Source organism: Armigeres subalbatus, chromosome 2, assembly GCF_024139115.2.
Source record: "Armigeres subalbatus isolate Guangzhou_Male chromosome 2, GZ_Asu_2, whole genome shotgun sequence".
Lineage (NCBI taxonomy): Eukaryota > Metazoa > Arthropoda > Insecta > Diptera > Culicidae > Armigeres > Armigeres subalbatus.
In genome coordinates, this window is record NC_085140.1 from 323177472 (window position 1) to 323191928 (window position 14457).

General features: G+C 34.9%; 2 protein-coding genes across 10 annotated transcripts in view; both read left to right on the plus strand.

The window, feature by feature from the left end:
• The window catches only part of LOC134212694 (protein smoothened), a 53666-nt gene that overhangs the window by 19291 nt on the left and 19918 nt on the right, over window positions 1–14457 (plus strand). The window lies entirely within an intron of this gene.
• Window positions 8894–9542, plus strand: LOC134216836 (nuclear protein 1). Of its 2 annotated transcripts, none has more exons than XM_062695628.1 (2): window positions 8894–9055; window positions 9132–9542. In XM_062695628.1, exon 2 carries the CDS (start codon window positions 9210–9212, stop codon window positions 9411–9413), a length of 204 nt encoding a protein of 67 aa, XP_062551612.1. In that variant the 5' UTR covers window positions 8894–9055; window positions 9132–9209; the 3' UTR covers window positions 9414–9542. The 2 variants fall into 2 exon arrangements, with proteins under 2 accessions (XP_062551612.1, XP_062551611.1); XM_062695627.1 differs by having other exon boundaries at window positions 8899–9059.

Sequence of the window (14457 nt, forward strand, 5' to 3'; positions counted from 1 at the left end):
AAAAATATATTATAATCAAAAATTTATTTTCAATGTTATATAAAATTTCTTGTGATTATCAATTATTTTATTTTTATATATATAAATAAAATCACAATAATTATATTTGTATTTTTTTTTTCAAATATTTACTCCACAAACTAGTTACACTGGATTGCAGTAGAAACAACAATGAAAATTTTTGAATTAAATATATTTCTGTTTTGATTTTAAAAATAAAATATTTGGGTTTAAAAAATATTTCAATAATTTTATTTTTTAGTTCAAAAAGGTAGATTTTCTCTGCGTGTAGCATACATCTATTTATACTTGTAGTAGTAGCTAACAATAATTCATTTTGTACCCGTATAGCTGAAGTAGAATTTTAGTAGTGAAAAGTAGAATTTGTAGATTTACTAATTTGGCATTGGAGATAGTGAATGTATCTATTATATCTTCTCGATAATCTTTTTATTTTAGTCTCTCTAGCTGCATGGATCAACGCAAAAAAAAACTGTTTCTCTCTTCCTTCTATTAGGTTAATTAGAAAAATTAGCGGATATATAGCGGACATGACTTAGTGTTTCTCGTATTAATACAAATTCGCTGACCTTTACCTTATAATAAAATAAATGACCGATAGTAAAATAAATGACTGAAATTTAAAGATATCAAATAAATAATAAAAAACGAAAATAAATACATGACCATCGGTGGACAGAAAGATAAGAGACAGAGTTCTGTTTAGAATAGTTAATTGAGACCATTGCACTCACAAGATAGAGAATAACTAGTACCACTATTATTGCTACAAGACTAATAACTTGACCACTTACGGAAATGAGGATAGACCATATGATGCGTTGAATATTGTATACCCTGAATCTGAATAACTGAATTTTAGACCTCATTATTTTAATAAATAATAAAGGTTTGATTATTAGAAAAGGGAATAGAACTTGACCAAAAAAGCAATTACGGAACAACTGGACAGAAATTTTGTATAATGATCACTATTAGACTACTGAAACTTTAACATATGACATTACTGTGACTGATAGGATACAATTAACTCGACGACGTATTGACAAACATCCGATACTCAACCGTGTTAAAATAAGGAAGCTCTTCAATGTGTCCATTTATTACAATAGTACTTAAATTAATCTATTTTGAAACTACCCTACCAGAATGATATCATTACATCTTTATTCGAAATTGTTACTTGGAAATGGCAACAGTACCACCTGTTGTCAACATAGACTACTATTAGGTATTGAATGTCGGCTCCAAGTAACTAATAATTAAATTTACATGTTAACTACTTATTCAGAAAACATCTATGTACATGTTGAGCTTCCATTATTTGTTCGGTTTATAATTGACAGACTGTAGATAGAAAGAATAATGTATCGGTATGATCACAATACAAACCCAGGCCGCAGTGACCTAGTGAGCAACATAGCTTGAGTCGTCTGCTAGTATTGTGTATCACATGGAGAGCCCAGCCGAGATACCAGTCTATTAAGACTACAGCTGGTCAACTCTCGAAAAAAAAAAAAAAAAAACTCACTATATATGAAAATGGTTGGATATGACAATTTAAAATTTTCTTTTAAAACCCCAAATTTATTATTCCGCTGTGGTGATTATGCCTTTCTCCGATTGTTATTCGACTTAGAGTGATCAATGCATCTCATAGTTAATTTCCTATTAAATGGCGATTAAATGTTTTTGAAGTGCTATTTTAAAGGGATGCTGCCTAAATAGTAGGATACACGCTAACTTTCACCTACTCAGTAACTGAGTAAAATTGCATTGCTCTCTCTTTCTATCCCACAGAAATTTTACTCAATATCCGTCAAAAAAGTTAGAGTGTAACCTTGTTTAAAGTTGATAATCAATTTTAATATTCACCTCTTGCTTACATGAACATGTCCAGCATCTGTAGCACTTTTTCATAAACACTACTTTTTTGCTCCGACCGCGGTCACTGCTCTGGTTCTATGTTGTACTTTTTGTGCAAATCACCGCACAAAAGTAGAGCGCAAGAACCAGCTGCAGACGGCGGTCGTAACAAAACTGTGAAATTTTACTGGGTTTTTAAAGATTTGGAATTTTTAATGTTTTTACGTTGATAATCAATAGTTCCAATGGGCTTAAAAAAAATGCTGGAGAGTTACCGATTCGATTGATAATACAATCTCGAAAATCCATTGAAAGATAAAATAGCTATTAGCGTTTGAAATCTATCCTAATTTCGTGACGGTCTCGAATTTGGAAATTTCCGTTTTACACCCTGTATCAGAGTCTTCCCCTTAGACGTAGTTTACGTCAAAACTCAGATTAATTCCCCTAGTGGCGATATCGTAGCGAAACAAGCAACCGATAGTCCGAATGTTGCAAACGAAAAGGCTCGCGCGCGGAAATGCAGCTTTTCTGTAGTCAATGACGTGAACCCTCTAGCCCCGTCCTTTGTTGAGTGTTATGGTTGCACATAATTTTTGCACCCATACCGATTAACAAAGAGGTGGGACTAATGCACCGGATTATTTTCCATAATGCGCCTTACCAGTCACTAACAGCAATAAAACTAAATCAGAATCTTGAGCTAGAATTTCATATTAGGGATACTGGTGTCATCCATGCGAATACAATATGGCAGCATCTTTCTCCGACGCGTACTTGTGATGCTGCTACGCACTATGACTATCAGTATTAAGATTTTCATTTTCATTGAGAGAGGTCACTCGATATTTACATTCTATTCCCCCTAATTCCCGCTAAATTTTCACGGATTTTTATTTCATGAAAGCGCATCAAACTATTGTAAACAAACTGTTTCTTCTTCAATATTGTATCTTCTAACTCAAAAACCAGGAACAATATAATCATTTTATCGACTATTTAGATATTTAGATTTCAAAACAAAGCAACATTTCCATCATGATTCATGACTGCTTGTAATGTGACAGGTGACCGGGAACCCGCTACATTTTCATTTGGTGTCTTGAAAATGAAAATGTCACTGTTTTCGCTTTCACATGACGATCACGAAAACTACCAGTACTGATGACTATAGACGAATCCAAGTAAAAATAAGAAGACACAAGACGGTGTTAACTTTGATAGATCCTACAGCAAAGCATACTCAGGCAAATGAACATGCGAAATACATAAGGCAAAAATGATGAATCTACAAGATTGATGGAAATATTTGAAACATAAGTCTCTCATGTTTTCCATCTTCAGCTCTTTAGATTTCATTAGCGGACGTATGTTGTTTATTCGTTGCATGGATTGAATTTCATGAGACACCTTTTGAAATTTTGTTCAAAGCTGATTTGAAGGAAATCATAAGGCATTTTATGAAAGACATCATGCTTATTTTAGTTACCCTAATCGGAAGGAAAGCGCTTCTGTCAAGAGAATCATGTTCTCACTTATTGCAAAGTTTTCAAGTCGTTGAATTCATCATCGAGGGGGTGTGAAAAAAATATTAAGTTGAAGTGTTCTTAAGTGTCGACGATGAACAATATAGTGTTCAACGGTAAAATAATAATTGGCCCAATATGGGAACAGGTTTAATTCGAATAAAATAATTACCTTTTTCTAGATTCAAAGATATTTTGAAACGCGTTCTCCATCGCCCATTTTTTCATACCCCCTCGAATACAACCGAAACGCAAATATGAAATCACATGTCATGTATGCATAACTATATGAATGAACAAAAAATTTTGATTACCATCTGACATTAATCACGCATGTTTATAACTCAAGATAATTGCAAAATGCAATAATGAATTCATAAATCTGCATTATGAATTAATTAGGACGCTTCTTAAAAAAATACGAAATTCATAAGGCATGGTTATGACCTCCAAATACTACTTCTGCGATTCATAAGGTAGGGCTATGGATTAAATCATGTCTAGCGTACAGCGTTTATAATGCTTCATTGTAGTTTCATAAATGTGCCTTAAGAAAATGTTATGTTTTGTATTGACCATGAAAATTTATTTCATAATGAGTCCTTTTGAATTTTAAATCCAAAACTTATTGCAAATTTTCAAAAGGCAGAATTATGATATTCGATAGCCAATTTGCCTGAGTGTAGGAAGATAATTGCTGCCGATTGGAGTATCGAAACTTTTTTGCGTGGTATCTATAACTTATTTAAAGATGTTGCATTATATACTGAGTACTGTGTGCATCGGGAAAAAGCGGTAACGCAGCGTCGCCGCACCGATGCACACCTGCGTTTTTTCAACGCCACGTGCACGCAGCGTTGAAAAAATGCTACGTGGGCATCGGCCCTAAACACGCAGTGGTTGCACAACGAGGAATGGAAGTAGTCGCTTCCATCAACAAGTTCGTTGACGGCGTACGACATGATAAAGGCTGTTCCTACATGTAAATCCTTCCGTGACGTAACGAATGCACTATCTGACCCTTTGTTACTACCAAAGCTGGCCTGCTTCAAATCAGTAGCTGGTGAGCTGGAACCATTTCTAAGAGATTACCACACCGATGAATCTATGGTTCCATTCTTATATTCTAATTTGTCTCATACGATGCTGAATCTGGCAGAGCGATTCATGAAACCAGAGAGTATGCAAAAGCTTTCTTCTTTAACTTTGGAGGCTGTTAACGACTGTAAAATTCATTTAACCGTCAAGAATGTCGTCGTTGGTTTCGATGTCAAATATGAGCTTGGCAAATTGCGGAACACCTAGGAGAAGGATGTCTTACACTTTCGCGATGAATGCCGAACCTTTTTGAAGTCAATCGTCTGCAAGTTGTTGGTCAGATCGCCGCTAACATATTCACTCATCATCTGATTATCTCAGACAAGGATCTAGCAAAGAAAGGTATGGATAAACTTCTATCCATACTTACTAATCACGGACAAATTAGCGCGGTTCTGGCAGATAAGGAAAACAGGCAGTATCGATGAGTAAAATGAGAACTACAATCGAAAGAAAACCCGCGTAGATGTGTTTTGGCGATATCTGCTAAATGATGAAAACAAAGAACTATCTACAATTTATTCAAATTGTAAACTGTTTATCTCATGGTAACTCGGCTGTAGAGAGGGTGTTTTCTGTAAATGCTGAATGCCTATTCGACAACATTCGGGAGGAATCGGTGATTGCGCGCCGAACAGTGTATAACGCGATTGCAGCAAAAGGTGGTATGGACAATGTGGAAATTCCAAAATCTTTAATCTTCAGGGCTAAGAATGCCCGAATAAAAAATATTTTAGAAAAACAATACGATTTATTGTAACACTACCATTCAAAACAATGATATTAATATAGAATATATTGTAGATGCAATTATAGAAATACATTAGAATGTGTTGTTATGAACTATTTACTAAACTGTAAACGAAGTTTTCGCAATAGAATATACGAGTGGCTAAGCATCGTAACAATACAAAAAATTGATAAATTTCATACATTTTTTCTCGCATAACAATTCGATTTATAGTAAACAATAGTTGATAAAACTGAGCATTAAATGAATTTTACCTTAAATTCAATTGTTTCTCTGAAGTAGCTGTACAAAAAGGTGTATTATGCACGTATTGTTATGAATAATAATGAAATAAGTAGTTCTGCAATACGGTGTATGGTAACACCAGTTTTACTGTTCGATAGTATTTTACTAGAAAATTGAATAAACTGCTTTTGATATGAATATTTATTTATTAATCAAATGAAAGCCATACATTGTTAAAATTTACCAAACATGGTTTGGTTTATCATAAACATAACAAACAGATGAAAAGTAACGTAACAATTCAAGTAAAATGTCCTGTGTCTGGCAACAGCCCACGTGAAGTGAAAATGAAGACAGTTTATGAAAATGCTCTGTGGTTAATGACTAACCACGTGAAGTAAAAATAAAGTCACATAAGATTCAAGAAATAAATCAAGAAATTCAAGAAAAAACAGTTTGTCACGTTGGTTATTTTGATGTATGATCTGCTGCCAGATTGACACTCAACGTCCCGAATAACTTTACACGCAACTGCGTATTTCATTGCTTTGTTCAAGTTAGCGATTTTCTCAGCGATGCCTTTGTTGATTCGTGTTGCATGAGCCAATGTTGTAATCTGTGACAAATTGTTTTCTCCTACGCAACCCGCTGCTGTACTTTCTCTGGTGAGTGTATAAAACGTATTTATTATTTCCAGGTCTAGCGAGTTTCCTATCATTCGGTAAATCTTCGTCAGAGCTTGTTGAAAGAATTGAGAAGGCGCGATTTCTTGGCCGAGATGCATTACCACGACCTTGGGACAGACAAGGAACTGGGATACGTGATCGATCATTTGACCCCTCGGGCTTTGAGTCTGGTTGCATATCATCAGCAGACACTTTGCTGGCAAGGACTTGTGGACTTGTATTTAGACCATCCCAGTCATCGAAGGCATCTTAAACGGAACTGTTCAGCTCATTTCCCTTACAACTCGGTGGATAATCTGGGATCAGACGTTTCCATCGCTGATAAGAGCTTTTCGTCGGGTTATTCAAAACGTTGGCAGTAAACTCGGTTACTAGCTTTCTAGCTAAACCTGGTTTCAACGACGTCATGTTTGACTAGCTATTTTAAATAATGTCAACGATTGAATCGATTGACGATTTTTCTGACTACGCTGAGAATTAGTTTTGTCATTGTACAATTGGTTATGAGTTCAAAACCTGCCCGATGTTTTTTGCCAGCAGTCGAACGTTTTTCGGCATACTGATTTTTGTCTACCTGAACTGCCTTTTGGCTTAAATTCAGCGGATCGGAATATCTTTGCCCATTGTCCTCTGTCGAGCTTTTAGCGGTGTTTGTCGCTACAAAAACTTGGCCACTGTTGGTGAAACCGGCTCCATTCCCTTTGGACATTGCTTCATCGAGCTTGAAAGAATTAGGAGTAGGAATTTATTACTAATTAATTTCATTAAAAAAATGTTACGTCATGTAAAAATCGGTCATTTTAAACCCCTGAACACGTGAGGTAATCTACAAACGTTATTCATTAAACTTACAGCTTCCAATAAATATCCCTGGTTGCAGAGCTTTGCACGTTTACGAGTGTCTCGGGCAAGATCACGGGCGGATTTATTTGCTGCTCCCGCTGAAAATAAATATGAAAGATTTATTTTCTATCTAATTTCAAACTGCGGGTATTTACTCACCGTTCTTGGAGGCATTATTTTTTTTCTTCGGAGGCATTTTGAAAAAAATATTTTCACGCAACTATGGTTGAGGATGTCAAAACAAAATATAAACTTCGTCAGAAAACATACACGGTTAGAAAAAAGTATCTAATATTAGGTACTTTTCACTCAAATCGGGGGTTTAGTGTATGAACCCAAAATTTTTATTTCTAACAGACTGTTTATAAGGATGGTTAAATTTGTACAATGGGTCGATTAATGTGCCATCCAGACTACGAGCTATATCACTTGATATATAGAATCTTGACATGAGATGTCATATGCATTATTTGCAGTGAAAATAAGATATGTGAACTTTGATGTCAAGCTACTCTATATCAAGTGATATAGCTCTTAGTCTGGATGGCACATAACATTAAAAATGTATGATTTAAAAAAATGTTTTTTTGTTCATTTTTCTCATTCCTAATAAAAATTTGCCCAAACAAAAGAAAAACAATATATTGAAAATGTTACAATAGAAAACAAAGTTTTAGTGTTGTATTTAATATTCTAGAACATCTGATGTACCCATTCAATAACTGTATAACCTATTGTTTACTATATAATATAATGTAATTTAATTGTTCTCACATAATAGTCAATGGTATATTTTTATCCGGGTGTCCATTCGCTATACGTAGAAGAAATAAACCGTCGGAAGAAAGAGAAGGCTGATGAGCAAACCGAAACATCACAAAAATTTCTCACTCATTTTTCAGGCACTTATCTCTAATCGATTTGCTCGCAACAATTTGCATTCGACGCAGAATCCTGTCCTATTGTTTCGTATTGAAAATTTGCCAGATGGGACCATCAGAACGTCGGCTCAGGAGGCAAAAACGGACGCGTTAACTCATTAATGGGTACTTTTTCTTTGCTATCTCTTTCCCTCTGCTGAAAAAGTTACCCATTTTGGCAGAATAAGTGGATTTACTCATTTAAATGAGTAAATCCACTTATTCTCCTGAAATGGGTAAATTTTTCAGCAGATAGAAAGAGATAGCAGAGAAAAAGTACCCATTAATGAGTAAACAATTTTTACCGGGTAGTTAAAGCTCAAAAACTCTTATGGACGATTCAAATATGACGACCACCACTTTTTGAGATTTCTATCCCTCCCCTCTGTCACGCTTTTCTGTTTACCTAGTATATGTAGAGTCACAAAATCTTACACCCCTCCCACCCCCGCAAAACCTGTGACATCATTGTTGAATTACCCCTTATACCATGATTTTTTTAAAATTTTTATTGACTCAACTAAAACGAAGAATACTACCGCCCTAATAATTTTTCTTCTACAAGACTATCATCATTATCAGTAAGATTATTTATAGATAAGCTATGAACATAAATCATGTTCAAAATGTTACAATAAATAATATATACTCTACCTGTCCCATAACGTACATTGATTAGCGAGTACGCAACACGCATACCAAAGTTTCTATCTTCAACTTGCTTCATACTAACGGGATCCAATCTCGCAGTAGAGGGAAAGAAAAGGATGACTACCACCCTCACGTAGAACGACGAGCATGTAACGGGTTATCGTGTAGGAGTAAAGAGTGCAACAAATATATTTGCAAAGTCACTAACACGCATCAAGGACAAGGATGTTATTGATGATGATGATGGCATATTGTGATGATGATAATGACACTCGCTGAGACTTTATCAAGAGGCAAACTCTCAGGGAAGTAGACAAAGAGCAAAAAACTCCATCATATTTTGCTCATTCGTTAGAACACCGTCCGATTGTGAACACACGGGATACAGCTCAAGAAAAAAAAAGCAAAATTAGTTAAAGTTATTAATAATTAGCATATTAGTTTTGAAGTGAAACCTATTCAATCCGAGTAAGTAAGTATTTTCCATCTTGATTCTTGATCTACATTATTGTACCATAACCCTTTTTTCCAATCTCCACCACAGATTCGGTGCCCATATTTCAATAACTGCTGCGCAGTTGATTCGCTTCCAAGGCAACGCAACACAAAGCGGAAAAGCAAAATGTCGGAGCTTCATTTCGATGAGTACGAAAGATACAATTTCGAGTTCGACAAGCACATGTTCTCGGGGCACTCGGGGAAGCAACGATCCAAGAAGGAAGCAAGCGAACACACCAACCATTACGATCCCAGTGGCCATTCCCGGAAGATAACGACCAAGCTGCGGAACACCGAGCAAAATCGGAAGGAAAAGCCCAAGAACTGAGCTCTCGACTGCCATGGCCTGGCCAACTGGAATCTGATCTACTTTCATTTGTGATGATTTTGTGCTTACTGAATAATGCTTGAGGAATAATTTAAATATACAAGTACTGATTTTCAAAAAATGTGGTCATTAGTTTTTATTTTGAGGAAGATGTTATTTCTGTCACGCATTATTTGTTTCGAAACAAAGGAAAGAAAAACACCACGGAAATGTATTGGTGGTTTATTAATAGATTTGAAAACAAAAGCTTGTTCATATATTAATGCTGCATCGCACGTACATTTTAAAAACATCACAGCTAACGCGCACAGAAGCAAATTCAATGGGAATGGAAAAATACCTTAGCAATTCGTTTGGGTATAGGGACCGTGCCGACAATGAAGATAAGGAGAACATTGTTTTTATTCCGTTTCGAAACCAAGCGAGATGATTGTAAACAAGACCATTTGTACGATCGATATCTATGTACATATAAGGTGATATAGAACAAATATTACTTTGGTAGGTATTCATTTATTATTGCGATTGGAGATTAGACTTCTTGAAACTAGGCCACTGTGAGGACAATGTGAGAACAATGTTTGGATTGAATTTGTAAAATTCCTCAACCATCTGTTATTTCAATATAGTACGGGTATATGAGTCATTGCTATTAGATTCTGGTTCTTGTATTATTCATAAGAATGATGCGTACCTAGATTGTTTTACTTCTACCTTCTCGTTTTGTTGTTAATAATAATAAGAAAGAACAAAAAAAGTTGAGCTGGTATAATTTGTATGCGAATAAGATGAATTTAGGAGCGTATTATTAATATGTTTTTTATTAATTTATTTATTCAATAATTGAACAGATGCCCTAATTGACCTCTGTTCTCTCAAGTGATATTGTTTTATGCACGAGCCTTTTATTTTGTTGATTCTATCATGAGTTGTTCGGCAAATCATATTATCGAAATGTATTGAGATTTCATTAACATAAAAATGATCTTGAACTGTTACAATTAGATCATCACAGTTACCTGCGAAACATATTCTTCAACATGCTTTGATATAAATCAATATCGAAGAGAAAAAGTTTCACGAAGGGCGAACTGTAATCCCATTAGATTTATCGATAGTACTGTTGTAGGACAGCTGATCTTATTTTCAATCATTCAAATGCTAGTATTAGTGTAACACGATGTGTGTAGTATACCAATACTATTTAAAACCTTATAAGATTTATTCTCTATTTTGAGTTCAGTACAAGTGCTGGTAACCTTCTTATGATGTTGGATAAACTTGTTGAGCGTAAAGATATTTATACAAAAATTAATTCTGGAACAAATAAATCAACACGGAACACGCAATGAGTAATACAGCTCATCCTAAATATCATTGGCAAAACTACAAGCGCCAGAAGTGTCTATAGACTCCCACACCCCTCCACTAGGATCAAATTATGGGTCTGTCTCATTTGGAGAATTAAACTGAAATTAAAGTTAAAAGTGACATTTCAATAATATTATCGAATAACCCTGCTCGCTCACAGAGCAAGATTACTTTTGGCAGATAGATATTGACTAAAGTCACTAGATATAAAGTCTGGCGGAGTGAAAACCGTGAGATTTTCCAATCAGAAAAAAATCTTGTTAGATTTTGGCAGCCCATGAAAAAGTTCAAGCTCTCGCACGATTATTAGCTTTTATAAGTTGCTTTCACAAAGCAAAAACCCTTTTTCCACTTTTTATTCGCGAAAATCAAATAGAATGTTGTTCAAATAGTAAGTCCAAGAACAAATTCCTTTACCTTTTTCTTTGGACTTTGTAGCTTTTTATATTTTTGGAATAATTTTCCAATATATTTATTAGCACTATCTCAATACTCTCTATTGCTTCAAGCCTAACGCTTCAATTATGTTCGATTGGATCCCACAAATGACAGTTAGATTGGTGACCTATCAGTGTGTTCGCCAGACTTTATATCTAGTGACTTTAATATTGACAGGATATCGAATTATTTTGCATCGATGTCTTATTGGAATTGCTGGGTAGCACCAGCCATTCTTATGATCGGCTTATTTGCTTGTCAATTTTAAGTTTAATTCTCCAATTGAAACAGACCCTAAGGGTCTGTCTCATTTGGAGAATTTAAACTTAAAAGTGGCAGTTCGAAAATTAAAAAATCACCCCGTTATAAGAATGGCTAGTGCTACCCAGCAATTCCAATAGGACATAGATGGAAAATGATTCGATATCTGTCAAAAGTAATCTTGCTCTGCGAGCAGGGTTATTTGATAATTATTGAAATGTCACTTTTAAGTTTAATTTCAGTTTAATTATCCAATTGAGACAGACCCTAAGAATATGTGAAAAATTAGTGCTTTTTCTTTTATAACAGTGATCGATTAGTCTTGGGATTCTCAGGCTTTGGTCCGATTCGTGAATCAAAATCGAATTAAACTTAAAAGTGACAGTTCAAAAATTTCCAAATAACCCTGCTCGCAGAGCAAGATTACTTTTGACAGATATTTAATCATTTTTGATAGATGTTTTGTTGGTCTTGCTGGGTAGCACCAGCCATTCTTATGAGCGGGGGATTTCATAATTTCCGAACTGTCACTTTTAAGTTTAATTCGATTTTAATTTACGAATCGGACCAAAGCCTCAGTGTTTATTTTACAAGAGGTTGGTCAAATAGGGGAAGATTAGAAAATTGATAATACATACAATCTTTCCATTAGTTCCAGTAGAAAGCTATCACGCTCGAACTGAAATCGATCTTGAGTGCGATCAACTAGTAAGCGTTTGTCAGTTGGCCGGAACAAATATTTACTTCTTTTTTTGTCCCATTGCTTTTATGATAATGAAGAGGATGAGAAATCATCAGTTTTCTTAAAGAATTTTCTATGGAGTGAACCTCCATATGCATTTTTTTTGGAAAACTGATGATTTTATCAATTTATTCAAATATTTTTTATATCTTCATTATCATAAAACCAATGGTACAAGAAAAGAAGTAAGTAGACTATCGTTTAGTTGATTGCACTCAAGATCGATTTTATTATTTTTTCGCTACAAAATTGCAATCCTCCCTTAAATAATTTAATTTGGCTTCGAAATTTTGAAGAAGACAAAAGAAGATAAAAACATTTGATCCCACCTTACATAAAAAAATACCGAGCGAGATCGTGCAGAATCGTCAAGTTAGTAATATCAACACATATTAATTACATTCACATTAGTATTGTACATACCACAGATCAAATAAAAAGTCTGCTCTTGATCTTTAATAAATAATGTTTTTTTTTTGCTATATAAACATTAAAATCAAAACAACGATGAAAAATCATTCGAAATGATTCTATTTTAAGAATGTTTCAGGTAATGAAAGTAGGCAAGTAGTCGCCGGCGTTAAGTTTTCCAAAAATATGGAAATTTCAACCGTGTATCTACAAGCTAATAATGTTTTTGGGTTATTGGCAAATGACCAATAAACCGATAAACGTCATGAAGGATGGCTGAATCAGGCGGTTTTTATTTTTTTGTTTGGAATAAAGAGTTGAGTGTATAACTTCTGCCTCGGTGGAGTTAAACGCATTTAACCTTCTGTCTGTGCTCAAAAAAACTTACGTTGTCTGTGCTCTGGGGTCACTGTTTTTGTACCCTTGTTCACTAAAACCCCTCCCCGCAATGTACCCGCCCACCAATAGTCAATCTTTGGTAACGACCTGAAAGATGATTAATTTATCTTTCGAAACAGCCCCAAAAATCCAAAATTGGCCAAACATTAAAAAAGTTATAGCAATTTCAATTTGGGGTCAATTTGACCATAGAGCACAGACAACGTAAGTTTTTTGAAAAAAGTACACTGTAACGCATATTTTCAAGAATTTTCAAGCGAATTTGCACCTAGGAGACAGATCTCGGCGAATTTACCAAACCACCAAAAATTGGCAGCCACTCAAAGTGGCCTGGGGTCATATTGACCCCAGAGCACAGACAAAAGGTTAACAATAATATGGAAATGTGTGGAAATGCTAATATCATCTTCCTAAAATTATAGATTTGAATTCAAGGATGCTATCGATCATTTAGTAATTTGCGTTCGATCATTTAGTAGTTTATCAATAACTCTTTCCGGAAGCCGAGTTTCAAAATGTGTTGTATGGTGAATTTCTAGTGCGAAGGTTTTTCTACAACTCTACTCAACGGTTCGTTGTTTAAACTCCACTAGTAACTGAGTTATAGCTATAGTTTCAGTAACTTAGACTAAATGATAATAAAATTCCAATCATTTAGTTAAAGTTACTGCAATTAGCGCTGTAACAACGTTATTAGTTGAATTCTAACAACGAACCATTGGGCAGAGTTGTAGAAAAACCTTCGCACTAGAAATCCACCATACAACACAGTTCCTGGAATAAGTTATTAACAATCTACTAAACGCAATTTACTAAAATATGATCGATAACATCCTTGGATTTGATAATTTCGTTACGGATACGGCGGGCATGATGTTTTTGCATGTAGACGTGAATTATTTTGAGTAAGCTGGGGCCTTTTTGGTGAAGATATCAATTGAACGACATTCTTTTAGTGAAGCTTCCATTTAACGAGAAAGGAAAGAGTATCAGCGTGGCAATCGGATCATTTTTTTTCTAGACGCTGTTGAATTTTTGTAACACCCCACCTTACCAACCTTGTTTCAGAAAATATAGCATTAAGCAATTTGTGGTTCATTTCCAATTCAAAACGAATCCTCTGCAGATAATTTTGGAATATTTCTACAGCCCGAACTAGAGCTAATGCTTCGTTCTCTGTTTGAGCATACATGCGTTTAGTTTCTGATTAACTTTTACTTCTATTCTTGTGTAGGAAACAACTCTTAGACTTCCTCCATGAAAGCAGTACTGCCCTACAGACGGGTGACGCGCCAGCTAACGACCCTTTTCTCAAGATAACAATAAAATCCGACAACTTTTCACATTTCTGATTAAAAATAATAGCTTCTTGTTCTTCGTGTTCTCACTTGAAAATCGAGCTCAAGTGAGTCCTCTGATTAG